The sequence below is a fragment of the Crocodylus siamensis genome, chromosome 1 (assembly GCF_052110815.1).
Source record: "Crocodylus siamensis isolate JL-2025a chromosome 1, ASM5211081v1, whole genome shotgun sequence".
NCBI lineage: Eukaryota > Metazoa > Chordata > Crocodylia > Crocodylidae > Crocodylus > Crocodylus siamensis.
Genome location: NC_143395.1, coordinates 354122922 through 354138953, shown reverse-complemented (window position 1 = coordinate 354138953; position 16032 = coordinate 354122922). Strand labels below are relative to the sequence as shown.

The window sequence follows — 16032 nt, the reverse complement described above, 5'->3', positions numbered from 1 at the left end:
AACATAAAAATTATAGTTTCATAGTTTCTAGGGTCGGAAGGGACCTGAGCACATCATCTAGTCCGACCCCCCTACCGTGGCAGGAAAGAATACTGGGGTCAAACAACCCCAGCAAGATGTTCTTCTAACCTCCTCTTAAACACCCCCAGGGTAGGAGACTGCACCACTTCTCTTGGAAGTTGGTTCCAGACCCTAGCCGCCCTGACGGTGAAGTAGCGCCTCCTGATATCTAACCTAAACCTACCCTCTGCCAGCTTGTGACCGTTATTCCTGGTCACTCCTGGTGGTGCTTGGGGGAACAGTGACTCCCCCAATACCTGCTGATCCCCCCTGACTAGTTTATAACAAGCCACAAGATCCCCCCTCAACGTTCTCTTTTGGAGGCTGAACAGGTTCAGGTCCCGTAGCCTCTCCTCATAGGGCCTGCCCTGTTGTCCCCTGATCATACGAGTGGCCCTCCTCTGGACCCTCTCCATGCTGTCGACATCCCTCTTGAAGTGTGGTGCCCAGAACTGGATGCAGTCCTCCAACTGCAGCCTGACCTGTGCCGCATAGAGGGGGAGAATCACCTCTTTGGACCTGCTCAAGATGCATCTGTGGATGCATGACAAGGTGCGGTTGACCTTCCTAACTGCCTCCCCACACTGTCGACCCATGTTCATCTTGGAGTCAGTGATGACCCCAAGATCCTTTTCCGCCTCCGTGCTGACAAGAGGGGAGTTCCCTAACCTGTAGGCATGGTGCCAGTTGTTCCTCCCGAGGTGCATCACCTTGCACTTGTCTGTGTTGAAACCCATCCTATTCTCATCTGCCCACCCTTGTAACCTGTCGAGGTCTGATTGTAGCCTGTTGCATCCTTCCAATGTACCCACGTCCCCCCACATCTTAGTGTCATCAGCAAATTTGAACAGGGTGCTTTTTACCCCCTCGTCCAAATCACTGATGAAGATGTTGATCAGCGCGAGCCTGAGGACCGAGCCCCGCGGAACCCCACTGCCCACATCCTTCCAGGTTAAGAAGAACCCATACACTACCACCCTCTGGGTGCGACCCTCCAGCCAGTTGGCAACCCATTTGACTGTGTGGGTGTCTACACCACAACCCCCCAGTTTCTTAATGAGAACGGGGTGAGAGACAGTGTCGAAAGCCTTCCGGAAGTCCAGGAAGACTATATCCACTGCTACCCCTGCATCTAATGATCTGGTGAACTGATCGTAAAAGGCCACCAGGTTGGTCTGACAGGACCTTCCACTGATGAACCTGTGTTGGTTGCCCTTAAGCATGCCCTCCTGGCCCCTCCTGGATGTGTGCCAGAATAATTTTCTCTAACATCTTGCCTAGGATCGAGGTAAGACTAACCAGCCTATTGTTTCCCGGGTCCTCCTTCCTGCCTTTTTTGAAGATAGGGACCACATTGGCCCTCTTCCAGTCCTCCGGTACCTCACCAGAGCACCACGAGTGCTCGTAAAGCCGTGCCAGGGGACTTGTAATGACCTCGGCCAGTTCCTTTAGAACTCTAGGGTGGAGATCACCGGACCGGCTGACTTGAATACGTCCAACCCCTCCAGAAGCTCCCTAACTAAATCCTCGCTAACCCATGGCCCAGGTGTGCCTCCTCCGGGGCCCAAGGCGGGCCCTGCAGGGAGGTGGCTGTTCTGGTCCCTACTTAGGAAGACGGAGGCAAAGAAATCGTTAAACATGTTAGCTTTGCCGTCTGGTGTGACGACCAAGTTTCCCAACGCATCCTGCAAGGGCCCCACATTACCCGGGACCTTCTTTTTACCCCCTATGTATTTAAAAAAGGACTTCTTATTGTCCTTAATCTGGGAAGCTAGGCCCAGTTCCATCTCTGCCTTGGCATTCCTAAATGCCCCCCTACATCCCTGAGCAACTACAGAATAGTCCTCCCTGGTGATGACCCCTTCTTGCCATTGGGTGTAAGTCTCCTTTTTAGCAAGGAGACATTCCCGGATGCTTTTGGTTAGCCACGGAGGCTTGTGTGCTCTCCTGCTCCCTTTGATCCTTGTTTGGATTACCTTCCTTTGGGCTTGGAGGATCGTCTCCTTAAGGAGCGACCACTCTCTTTGGACACCTGGGTCCCCTCCCCTCCGGGACCTCAGCGCTTCTCCAACTATCCTCCTTAGCTCGTTGAAGTTTGCTCTCCTAAAATCTAGGGCCGCTGCCTTACTGCATGCCTTTGCCACCTTGCGCCGGATGGTGAATTCCAGCAGGCGATGATCGCTGTCGCCCAGGTGGTCGAGCACCCGCAGCCCCCTCACCAGGTCATCACCCATGGCCAGCACTAGGTCCAACAAGGCGTCTCCCCTGGTGGGGCTGTGCACCTCCTGGGTTAGATGGAGGTCCTGCACTCTGGCCAAGAACCTACGTGAGCGTTCAGACCTGGCTGACTGTTGTTCCCAGCAGATGTCTGGGAAGTTCAGGTCCCCCATGACTACCACATCTTTAGCCTTCACTACCTCTGTGAGCTGACCTAAGAATTCCTGATCAAGCTCTTCTCCCTGGTTGGGAGGTCTGTAGTAGACTCCCACCGTTAAGATTCTTTCCCCTCGACTGCCTTGTACTCTAACCCAAAGCACTTCAGAGTGCCCCTCCCCTGACTCCTTGCTAATTGACGAGGATGTGTATTCCTCCTTAATATAGAGCGCCACACCCCCACCTCTCTTTCCTATCCTGTCCCTCCTGTACAGCCTATAGTTCTTGACAGTCACCGCCCAATCATGCGTTGCGTCCCACCAATAGAAATAACTATTTCTAAAATAACTTATGGATCATTCAGTTTAGTTCTGAAATCAGCTCTTCAGGTTTCCCTCCTGTTGGCCAGACATGGATGAATCCAGACTGAGTTAGGATCAACCAAAAATAGCCCCTCATCAGTCGGGGTAAGAATATATCCATGCTCGGATCAGATGTTGTTTAGGCATCTCAGAGTACAACTTTTACAACTTTTCAGAATCTCATTATTCTGCTTTTCACGAAACTTTTCAGTGCAGAAGTTTTGTTGAATGCCCTTTGTTTGTACCATAGTATATTCTTCTTTAAGGCATCATAGGACCAGACTTAAAAATGAATAGTGAAGCCATGCTGCCAGTCTGTAGAGCAGGATTTTCTTCAAAAAGAGTTTCTAGTACCTCTTCCATTCCAGTTCAGTCTTTCAACCCATCCTAAAAATAATTGTCTCTACCACTTTCAATTGGATGATATTTAATAGATCTTGTGATTAGGGAATGATTTCTGATATTCATCTTATAACTTCCTCTTTTTTGGAGGTTCTGTTTCTCCTGATTATAGCCTTTTGAGTAAACTGAAAAAAAGAATTCTTATCCTTAGTGTTACACCTTTAAATAATGTAGACAGCTAACTTTTTACCTATTAACCAAACTATATAGTTAGGTATTTTAATCTTCCTTCATAAATAAGCATCTCCAGCTCCTTAATCATTTTTGTTGCTCTTCTCAAAATTCACTGTAATTTGTCACTAGCTTTCTTGTATTAAGGTGCCTCAGACTGAATGCAATATTCTGGATGTAAATACCTCCCTTTGCCATTACTTGATGCCTCTGTTTTATATAAGGGCTATTTTTATCATTACTATATCTGGCAAAACTCATAATTAATTTACAGTACACTATTGCCAGTAGGGCTCTCTTAGCCTGCCTCTCTCTCATCTCCTGCCTCAAATCTGTATTACTGAATTCTTCCCAGATTTCATAGCTTGAATTTTCTGACTTTTAATCTCATTCACATTTTGCTTATGTCTCATCTCTTTAGGGTTGATTTTTCCAACCTTTGTTGATGTATTTGCCAATGTTATCCTCCTTCAGTTTGTTGTTTGTATCACATTGGGAAAAGAATTTCTATTTGTGGGGGAGGTTTGCGTAAATGGTAAAACCCTGATAATATCCAGATCTCGGACTAGGAAAAGCCTACCATATTAAGCCAAGTTGACAACTCTTCATGAAGAGTGACACCCTAGATTTAAATTGGGATCGGAAGGAACTTATTATACCCTACTAATTCTGTGCATTTTTATAAATGTGTGTAATGTCCAAGGCATTTATTTAATCTGTAATATAAAAGTTGAAGCAAAAATAATTAAAAATATGCCCTGCTAAAAGTTAAATATTACTAAAGTTAGGTACAGGCAGCCTCCACTTAATGTTGCTTCACTTAACACTATTTTGCTATAATGCTCATTTTACATTGATACCCAATTCCACTTAGTGCTCAGCGAATTTCATTATAACGCTCACTGTCACCATTTTGGTTTGTCAAAAACTTTTGGTTTGCCTTAACGCTGTTTCTCTTAACGCTCCAGTTTTTTGGGAACCGGTTAACAGTGCTAAGTGGGGTTGTCTGCACTAAGAAGTTGACGGGAAGAAGGGCTATATCATCACATAAAACAGTTGGGAGAGCTTAAGTCCCTCAGACATCCTCTCCCCTTACCTACTCATCACCAGCATTTTTGCCTTTTTATTAATTTTTTTTTCAAAGGTTTTATAAGCACTAATCACAAATTTCACTGGACTGAAAGAATTCATATAACCCATTATAATTTAACCATGAGATTAATTATGGGCATTGGACTAAAACCCTGGGCAAATCACACTCGGGTTATGGCAGTAACTTAAATTTCCAGGCACTGAATAAGAGCCTGACATGCCTGTTTTAAAATTTTAATTTGAAGTTTGTATGTTTCTGTGTATTTGTGCAGGTATGTATGTGTGGGTGCACATGCACCCCCCCCACACACACACAGCCCCAAGGCAAATTCATTTGCTGCTAATTGTCTCCTAACTTACCCCCATCCTGGTCCTTATCAGAGTTAGAGTAAGTAACATTAAGCAGTAAGTTTACCCAGTGGAGATTGCTTAAATTCTTGACATTAAGCAGTTTATTACAATAAATAGAACACTTTTGCATTATTATGTATGGGAGTCTCACATTGATGATGAAAGTTTTGATACTATTCCAGTTTAATTATACTTTTCTGCTTTTTCTCCTACTTGTGAGCTCCAGTTTTGAGACTTGTCTGTCTAGTAGATGGGAGCTATTTATCTGATTTACGTTTTTTGTCTAAATAGGGGCTATTTATCTAATTTCTTAATTTTGATAAAGTAGACTAAGAGTTTTGATGTCAGTGGTTGTTTCCCTAAGTGATGATCAGTGCAAAACAACAATTTGTTTGTGTTTAATGTAATAACATACTTGTGCATTTAAAATAATTTTGTTTACCTACAGGAGGAAGAAGAAACTTATGAGCAAACTCTAGAGTTCCGCAGAGGAGGTGATGGTCAACCAAGACGGTCTACACGACCTACCCAACAATTTTATCAACCCCCAAGGGCTAGAAACTGAATATAGGAAATATAAAGGTAAATATATTGTAGGAAAATATTATTTGTGGTTTTGATTTCAACAAATTATGTTGAATGGGTCCATACCTTACTGTTACTCAGTTAAAGGAAAGGAAAATCTTTATGCGATATGTTATTGGAACTTTGTTAATGCCTTGAGTTCTACCACACTACATTAATGAATAGATTGAAGAAATGAAATAAAATACAGTAATTTATAAAGGCACAGTTTTACTGGTCAGAGTTCCTCAAAGATGGGTGTTTCTCATAAAAAATTTAATAAACAAACAATAATATAGTAAAAGCTGCCTTAACTGGCACCCTACAAGCCAGCATGCTCTATTAACCAGCATGCTGGCTTGCGAGGTAAAAGCGAAACTGGAAGTCCCCGCCGTGGCACTTCCGGTTTTGCTGAGCCCCCACGGACTGGGGCAAAGCAGCCTGCGCCGGGTTCCCCTCACTGAGCCTCCGAGCCTGCAGGAGAGGCGGCGATGCAGCAGGAGGGGCGGTGGCCTGAACAGGTAAAGATGCCTGTTCGAGCCTCTCACTTAACCGGCATATTTTTGTTATCCAGCCCCCTCCATTCACCATGGGTGCCGGATGACAAAGCTTTTGCTGTTCATGATATAGCCTGCTTTATATTGGAATCATGGAATTCTTCAAAGGTATTTTAAGTAGGGATCTACCTAAATCATGCCAGAAGTGTGCTGCACAGTGGTTCCTTGTTCTTTTCACCATACATGCTCCCCCAATCTCCCTTAGCTTCTGATTTGGGAGTGGGGCCCTGGCAGTCTCACTGTTAACAACTCCTGATCAGCTGAGAGGTAAAGTAGACAGTTTTATATATGCCACAGGTTTTGCCTTCCAGCCAATCAGTAACAAGCAGCAGGAGGCAAAAACTGTGGCCTGTTTAAAATAAAGGTTTTTGCCTCCTGGCCAATCATGAATGGCAGGGCCATCAAGTTCCCTTGGCCAATCGGTGGTGGGGAAGGGAGTGCAACAAAAAGAGCAAGGTTAAAGGAGTCTCTGTGCAGCACACTTCCAGCACAACGTAGGTAGATCCCTAATTATAAGACGTGAGGTCAAAATTCAGTGCTTAGCACATAGATATTTTTACAGCTTAGTATATGTATTTTGTGTTGTTAACTTTTTAAAATAATTGATTTAATAACTATTCTATCTTCAGAAGTTTTTTATTTTTATAGTATTTTATCAAGTTGATTAATAGAACAGAATAATACATAATCTTTTAACTTTTGTAGTTGCTGTCTAATTCAGAAATAATTTCTTGCAACTAGATATATTAAACCATATTTTGGAATTTTTGTTCTATATACTCTTGGGAATACTGAAGTACATTATAGAGGATGGAATAGGTTTCTGTCTTTATAATATGTGCTGGAAAAATGATTCACAGTATCCTACAGGAAAAATAGAAAAAACTGAAACAAACCCCATGCCCCGCCAGTTACGCTTTTGAAAAACTGCTCATGATGGATGATCATTCTTGCTTGATATGTTTGCATTGATAAGTGCTTTATATGCGCATATACGAAGAAAGTAGCCGTCCCCTTGATTCCTTCTGTTTACTTTCAGGTTTTTTTTTCTTAGCCAGATATCTCTTCCTTCATTTCTTGCCCATAAGGTCAAATTCTCCCTTCAGATACATGGGCCCATAACTTACTGATTTCAGTCTTGCCTACCTTCATCTAAAAGTCTAGACTTCAGTTTCTTTAAGACTTACTAACCCCTGCAAGAGAGCCCACAACTCCTGCATTTGGAGACAACTTTGTCCTTATCTAGTTAGTGAATGGCTGCCCAATTTCAGCATAAAGCAGGGCCTAAAATCTTCACCATTGTTTGAAGCTTTCATAAATGCTTGTTTGCAGCTATAATTTATTAATTTAGCATTTTAAACATTCAGATGACTGATCCCTGGAAAATGTGTCTGGCATTTACACTAATTTAAAAGAAACCACACAATCTCAAAAAAGCAAGCAAGCATAATATTAGTCAGTTAAAAGAATAAAACAGTGAACTCTTGAGTCTTCCACAGGGATTCTGGTTTTCTCTGACTAAAAAAAGTTCCCAATTTTTTAATTAAAAAAGTAACCCAAAATCCACGTTTCCATAATTAAAAAGAAATGCCACCAATACACACATTCACACACACAGGTGTTTCATTTTAATCATAGGGAAATGTGGACTTTAGGTTCCTTTTTTAAATCCAAAAACTGGCATTTTTTTAAAAATCAGAGAATACCAGGGTCCCTGGTCATCAAGTATTTTGTGCCTGTTTACATTCCTTCTATTCTTGGACCTAGAAAATATTTTAAATCTTTAAATGTTGATCAAATGTCTGTCATGGGCAAAGAGAGCTTACTTAAGTCTCACCATCTTTTGTGAGTATTCATAATACATCTCTTTGCCTTGCACCTGAATTTTGAGTAATTAGTTTTACTAAGCAAGAACTTAGTTGGCTTTTGCAAGTAGCTTTGTTGGTATTTCTCTGCATCTTCCACATAGCTCTACATATACCAGTTTTAGCACCACCGCAAGTTTTATCTTCTAAGGGTTTTGAGGCCTAAGGATTTGACTTCTATGTTGCTTGCATATTTCATCCAATAACTATTTAGTGCAAAATGCATAAAAAGCATGTTGGAGCAGGAAGCAGATCTCATGACTTCCTCCCTCCCACAGAGGTGTCCTCTTCCCTGGACTGTAGTCAGGTTCCATCTTGCTCGCTCCCTGTCTGACTCCTGTATTCTTCCATGAAGTAGACCAGCTTCAACAAGAGCAATGGAAGATGTCCTCAGCCCTACTGAGTTCATTACCTGTTGTGGTTAGGGAACTATGGTTTTAGCACTCCTGTAGCTGAGGAGGAGGGAGGTAGAAATCTACATCTCACACTTTCTGGAAGAGTACTCTTAAGGTTATTGTGAAAAATATTTGTGTGTCCGTCTCCTACTTCTACCCAGCTTCAGCTGGTTTTTGGCTGTCTAAAGAATGAGGCTTGTGCAGAGGCTAGGTGCATTCTAGAGTTCTAGTAGTATTCAGAAGTCTGGGTAGCCATTTGATATTAATTGAGCATGTACACTAGGCTGAGTTTAGTCATCTAGCAGTTGTTACAGGCAAAAATGGGGGTGACTAACAAAAATAGATGCTTTAATGTTTTTGTGGCTGATGTGTAAGTTGAAATAGAATTCTATTTATTGAATAAGGTGCTTAAAAGTGCCACTTAGAAGCCTTAGAGGACCAGGGTATTTGAATCGGACCTTTTTTAATGGGGCTAATAACCCCCTTATTTTAAGATGAGCAAATTACTGAATGATGAGAGTTAAGAGTAAAATTTTCTAGTAGGTAGGTTATTCTATAATTACTCTCACTGGATTTGCTGTACCCTTCTTTGGAAGACTCTCTTACTGGCTAGAGAGAGAGAGACAGGATATTGGTTTAGATGATTAGTTAGTCTGATCAAGTGTGACAAACACCATCTACCTAACACTTTTCTAAAATCCCAAATGCGGTTCTTATGGGAGATGGCTACGTTTAGGTGTGAACTTTACAACAAAATGCACTCTAGGAGTTAATGTATATTTTTAAAACTCTATACTTGATTTTAAAAGAAAATCAGGAGCAATTTTAAAAACATCTTGTGAGGTTGAGTACAATTTTTCAAAAAGTATTTGTTTTTTAAATGACATCTTAAATTAATTATCCTAGTATGTTTAAAACTCTTGCTATTTTTCATCCTCACAACTTAAAACACCATTTCTCAGCTCAAGAAATGAGATATTTTCTCTCCCTTATTTCTGCCCAGAAGCTATTTACTTGAAAATCTGCTCAAGGAAGATACTTCCAGTAGCTATTTGTCATTCAAAAGTGGGGTTATAGGCCAAATACAGAATATGGCCACTGGCAGCTTAAAGTCTGTTAAAAACTTGAAAAATATTTGGGTGTTGGTCTAACTAACTAACCAACTAACATTATCAGTCTTAATACAAGATGGTATTTTGCATTTGCATCCATGCAAAACAAATATCAAGCATAATGGAGATTATGAGCATCTAATATTCTTTGCCATTGACAGCAATTGACCATGAGACAATGTAATTAGCAGACTGACTGATATGTAGATGAAAAGAATTGACTTGTTCTTTTTGCCTGTTATAAGGAGAAACGTCAAGAATTATGATTACATATACACTGTTTAAAATATAAAACATAGCATATAAGGTTTCAATACCAAACAAAACTAATTATGAGTAAGAATATAATATGAAATATAATAAAATATGATCCACTTTTACACCAGAAATGAATTACTTAAAACCAAATCACACTTAATTATTTGGCTGTCTGAGTGAATTCATTAATTAGGGGGGAGATTTACCATACTTACTCAAGTCTGAGATGTTTCTGATTTTAAGACAACCCTCTACAATAATTAGATTCTATGCATGGAAAATGTATTAATTTCTTGTAATTTTTCCATGTATAGTATCTAATTATTGGAGGGTTGCCTCTAATAAATCCCTCCCTCTGCTGCAAGAGGCAGGCAGTGGGGAGGCAGGTGATGTGGGGAGGTCAAGCAGCTTGCCCGTGCTGCTTGTGCCTGTCCCTCTGCCACATCTGCCCCCTGCAGCATCTGCTCCTTATTCCCCCCCTGACTTCACCCTCCCGTACTCCCTTCTCCTGCATTTTAACCTTTGCTCCGCATTGGTAGGCTTCACCCTGTTCTATCCTGGGGCACTAAGCATGCCTCCAGCATCCAGTCATGCTGTGTACCGCTGCTATGGAACTGAGTTGGAGAGCCTGGCAGTGTGGAGAAAGGGTAAGGGGAGGGAAAGGGTCCGGTGAGGGAACAGAGCCTGGGTGGGACTGCATGTGAAGAAAAGGCTGCAGGATTGAGCTGGTGATGCTGGGGTGGGCAGACAGCAGCTGCAGGTATGGCGTCAACCCTGGGTAGGGGCTGGAGCCTGAGCCACAGCAGCTGCCTTTCTCCTCTCTTGCCCCTAACCGGCCTCCTACTTGATTCTGGGATGGGCTTTTTTCCCTATGTTCAATGGTGGGAGAAAAACCTCATCTTAGAATCAAGTAAATGTAGTATTTATATGAGGTCAGTGAATGCTTATATTTAAGCTTATATATTTTGTAATATTTCCAGGTAAGTCTTCAAACTTATTCCTCCTGGTCTCTGTAATGCAGTGAGGTTTCCCAAAAGGTGTTTGCTGATAAATCCTTTGAACAATGAAAGGACTGTGTGAGCTTGATCTAATGTAATAGGTGAAAGGCTCTAAATGTTGTCCTGTTTGTAGATGACATCAGAGGTACAGAGGCTAGAAATATATTTCTTTCTTTCTGTTGCTTCTTATAACTTTTAATGGGGTGGCATTTCATCTGAAAGGCATAATTTGATACTGTTTTGGCATGGAGTGAAAACCTGATAATTGTTCCATTTAGAAGTTTCATTAAAGGTAAATGTAAGAAACTCATTGAGGGTTAGCTTCATCTTAATTTGCCTTTCTATGTTTCTCCCTAACCCTACACGGTTAGTTAGTTATTGCTCCTCAAGGAAGTAGTTTGTATTCTTTATGCATTTTATGTACAGTTTAATTTTGTACAAGCATTAAACAGCTTCTGTAGAAGCATTAAATAGCATGCTGAAATTATAATAAAAAATTTTTAAAGCTTTAAAAGAGAGGTATTTTTTTTAATGCCTGCATCCCATTTGCAAAAGCAAATCAGAGTTTAGAAAGGTGTAACAATTGTATTGCTATCAAAGGATACTGATACATGCCATGATGGCATGTATCAGTATCCTTTGATAGCAATACAACTGTTATGTTTGCAAGTTTCATGTAGCAATATAAGCATAACAGTACCTCCAGGTTTAACCCTGTTTCATTCAGAATCAAAGTTAGGGTGATTTAGTTCACTTGTATTGCCAGAAGCTCAGGCAGATGTAACAGATCATAGTAGTTGCTACACATGTTTGCCATGCCCTTAAATTAAGACTTTTTAAATGCTAAAAGATTTAAGTTCCTAAATGCTTGACCAATTATTTGAAAATGGGACTTGGGTTCATTTAAATAGTTTACTTCCAAAATGTTTTTGGTTATTTATACACATACACCCCTGCCGCCTGCCTGGAGTGCAATCCAATGCAGCCTTGGCCCGCCTGCGCACCCCCCCCCCGACCAGATTGGTGGGCACACGCTATGCCCACCTGGACTAGCGGTGGGAGCACCAGTGGGAACTGATGGTTGAGCTACCAGCATGCAGTGCCAGGAGCTGCCCCACGCCCACCCAGCCCTGGCTGGGCAGCGCTTATCTCAGTCCCTCCCTCACCACAGGGGGCGTTGATCTGCCCCACCATGCCCCTTTCCCCTCCCCTTCCATCACTTAGCAGCAACATGTAGTATCAGCTGTCGTAAAGATGAAACCCATGTTGGAATGTCAGAAAGAGGTGTCAACTTATAATGGTAAGTGACGTTCATTGCAACTCAAAGTCGTAAATTGAGGACTGCCTGTAACACCGCTTATTCTGTCTGTTCAGAGCACTCTGGTTGTTTCAGTAAGCATTGTGATTGGCTGCTGAGTCAACCAATTAGAGTGCTCCTGACAGACAGACTAAGTCTATTATTATTACAGATTTGGTCATCACTTCCCTGTGCTCAGGGAGAGTAGCGTCTGGCAGTAGCTGCAGGGAGAAAAAGTTGGGTGACAGAGGGCAAGTGGGCCACCTGAACCTCCTTCCCCCAAATTTATTTTCCCTTCTATATTAGTGGAAGGGGAACAAATTCAAGGCAAACCTCCAGTAATTAAATTCTATACCTGGAAATCATATTAAACAGACATTTTTCATTTAATTATCAGAAGGTCATCTTTTATATTTGAGTAAATATGGTATTTCCTTATAAATGCAGTTTAAGATATGATAGGCATATTTTGCGGGGGGGGGTGATATCTTTTATTGGATCAAGTGTATAGTTGGAATAAAGTTAGACAAGCTTTCTAATGCAAGGCATTCCTCAGGCCAGCTGAAGAAAAATGTTTTGCATTTAAAAGCTTGCCTTTTGCATAATTCCTGGACCATCATGGCTACAGCACCAGCCTAACGCTGAGCGTCTATACGTATTCTTTTGGCTGAAAAATAGGGATAAAGTGATCATTGCTCAAAAGGCAGAGATGTTGGTTGATTACATGTCTTATCTTTTCATTTAGCAGTTTTCTCAGAAGAAAAGTCACTGTCTCGCTGACAGCCCCATGTTGCTCAAGACATCTAGAAGAACTGACTTTTCGTAAGGAATAAGATGCAATACAGAAGGCTGGCGTGATCAGGACAAACTCAGAAATGACCACGCAAAAGAGACTTTTTAAAAGTTCTAGTTGTTTGAAGCAAAGTACTTTTTACAGATGAAAGAAGCAAATTGTTATTGCTGCCATCAATAAAACCACAGTGCACTATTCCATTCTTTGCCTTGTACTTTTTACTGAGCTTTATGCTTTATGCTTTTTATTGCATTTGGAATGTTCTTTGTTTCAGTCTTCCTTCCATTAGAGTAAATAGCAAAATTGTTCTCAAAAGGCAGGATTGGGCCTTTCACATTAAATTATTTTTAGGGTAGCTTTTATAAAACATGTTAAAATATCCCTGCTAATTGTCCTAGATGAGACCTTAGAAATATACTTGAATGGTTGAATGACTGATTATTAAATACTAGCTTTCTTAATATTTCAGAATTTGCCTTTTATTGCACATTGTTAGAAGAGAAATTGGCCCCCTTTGGGGAATCTGCATTTCATTTTAATCCATATATTTGTGTTATATGCACTGAAGAGTATGTAGTATGTTGAAATTAAAGTCTTGTGCATGGGACAAGTACAGGATTTGCAGTCTACCCATGTCCAAATTAAGCTTAATTTTGATATTAGTAAGAGTGAAATGATATCTTATATTTTGTGCTGGTTCAGTATACAGGGGTGAATTTCAAGAGGTAAGTATGAAAGTGTAAGTAGTCATGATTTCCTGGGCAGCAGGAGCTGGACCACTCTCTACTAAATTTCTTGGTATGCAAAATTCATCAGGAGCTTTCAATCTACCAGGGAAAGTATGCTGTAATTGAATTCATATAGTATATACAGTATATAATTTATTGTATGCTTACAGATTTGCTTCAGTGCTATCAGAGGCATCCCCATTGCAGCCAAACTTTAAAGTTAGCATATCCATTAGTTTTCAGGGTCAACACTTCACAATACATGTAAAGTGAATCACAATGTCTGGACTATATTTGTGAATAGATTTGCCACTCCAGTAATTCCTAAACCATGAACACATGGCCCATATTGGGCAAACATACTGATGAAGACCCACCACAAGGATAGGTTAGAGCAGTCCATTTGAATAAGAAATAACACATTTACTTGACTATAAGATGGCCCTGATTGTAAGACACCCCCACCAGGTAATTAGATTCTTTATGGAGAATTGATCAATTTGATATAATATTCCAGAGAATTGTTAAAAAATCTTGACATAAAACAAATCTAAAAATATTATCTATACTTTAGCAACCTTACGTGGAAACTCTTCACTAAATAAAGTTACCTAGGATAGTCAGCCATCTAGCTTAATGAAGGTTCCTACTTCATATTCCAAACCAGTAACTGGAGACCAGGGTCAGTCTAATCAGTTCAACTAAATTTTACTCATAACTACAATGACCAAATACTTAAATTATAGGTCTTATGTACTGGCCTCTGTGTGATGTTCAACCATACAGCATTACAATTGAGGCCACTTAGTCACTATTCAGCTTCACAATGTAGGAAGCTAATAGTACTACTTAAAAAGAAGTTGTTTTTTTCCAGTAGCAGTAGTGTGTGTGTTAGAGCAAGTATTATTAAGGACAGAGCCTTACAATCAGTATACCAAAGCAATCCATGAAATTGAAATTTTTACATTGCTTTGAATCTCATGCCATGAACTGAATCCATAAAATATGGGAAAGAGTAGTCTGATTTAGTGTTATGAAAATGAGATACAAAATCCATTTAATTTTACATATGCAGATTCAAAGAATCAGTAGAAAATAATATGCTATTCATCTCTGGTACACTTGGGCAATTCTGAAATTACCAATTATGCAAGTACTGTTGATCTATATGTAAAGGAATGACTACAAAGCCACTGATATTTATAAAATACTGAGGGCAACATCCATGTCTCCTTTTTCTCTTTAACAGCTTGCTTAGGAAAAAACAGCTAGGAAGCCAGTGTACCCAGCCACCTGAAGGTTCTCACAGTATAAACAGAAAAAAAAAAATCATTTTGCATGTTTTGTCTGCTCAGCAGTGGAGTAGCTATCTTCCATGTGTTTGAATAAATTTATTTAAAAGTTGTTCTGATTCAGACTTCAAGTATTGATTTTACTGGATAGGGAAAGCTTGAATCAACCTATTTCTTATATACAGGACTTCTTAAAAAATAATTTTAAATATTTTTAAACCGTATTTAGCTACTAATTTTTCTTGTTTGCATAATGCCATTTTATAAAATCCTATATACATAAAAATACACATGTTGACATTTAAATGTTGTTGGTATTATTTTTGAGCGTTTTTACACATGCTCTGGAGGAGGGGAGGGGTGCTTTTAATTAGAGCGGCTGTGAGAGTTGTTCTAATTAAAGTGTCCTCAGTGTATCAGTGTTCATGTTTTAAAATGGTGGTGGGGGTGGTTTAAAGCTTATTGAATGAATTTTAAAGCACCTCTGCCACCATTCTGAAGCGTGGGGACACTGATGCATGAGATGTGGAGACTGGCTAATTAGCATGCTCCATCAGAGTTGATTAATTGAGTCTGCTCCAATATGCTGTAATTACAGTGTGTCGGAGCAGCCCCCTAGCATGTCTACAGGCACCTCTTGTTATTAGTTAGATACTGTATTTATATAATGAGGTTCTCCCCCAATCAGCATGGCGGTGGGGGAGCCCCTCATACTTAGAGGCCAGTTACAGACATGGCTTGTATACTGGTTTATGTGCATAAATACTGGTCTACACCTGTAACAGAACAGGAATTTGGCATGCATAGCAGCCTCCTGATGCCCTCCCCATGCAATTTCTGCTCCGCTGAACTTCTCCCTTCCCCCCTAGTGTCAGACACAGCTGGCTCTGGGGTGGGCTGGGTTCTTTCCTGGGATTGAAGCACGTGCAAACACCTTCCCCTGCCCAGCCAATCAGTAGTGCCAACACTGCTTCATGGCCAGGCAACGGCTGAGTTTCCATGGGCTGTGCTTCAGGATGGAGCAGCTCCAGCATCATCTGACAGTAAGCAGGGGAAAGAGGGATGCTGAGGGGAAGAAGCCAAAAATACAGAGAACAGGGGCATAAGGGGCAGGGACTGAGGGTTGTTTGGGGAGAAGAAGCAGAGGTTTGGGAAGTTGGTGGGAAGAGGCAGAGTGGGAGGAAGGGGGAGGTGCAGATGCTGGGGAGAGCTGGGATGGGGATTTAAGGTGGCTGAGGGGGCAGGAAGATTTCAGGGGGAAAAAGTGGATGGGACAAAGGGCAAGGGAGCCACCTGACCCCCACCCCCTCCAGCCAGTGCTTTTCCTCCTATAGCTGGTGGGGCGGGGATTCAAGACAACCT

The 16032-nt window shown here is 41.1% G+C and overlaps 1 protein-coding gene across 3 annotated transcripts in view; it reads left to right on the top strand.

The window, feature by feature from the left end:
* The window catches only part of TDRD3 (tudor domain containing 3), a 224449-nt gene extending 211601 nt beyond the window's left edge, over positions 1-12848 (top strand). For 2 of the 3 annotated variants that reach the window (XM_090024671.1, XM_090024687.1), the window contains exons 13-14: positions 5260-5393; positions 12603-12848. In XM_090024671.1, coding sequence (XP_089880797.1) covers positions 5260-5376 — 117 coding nt within the window. In that variant the 3' untranslated portion in view covers positions 5377-5393; positions 12603-12848. The remainder of the gene's footprint in view (positions 1-5259; positions 5394-12602) is intronic. The other variant, XM_090024665.1, reaches the window with a different exon arrangement.
* Positions 12849-16032: the final 3184 nt, after the last annotated feature.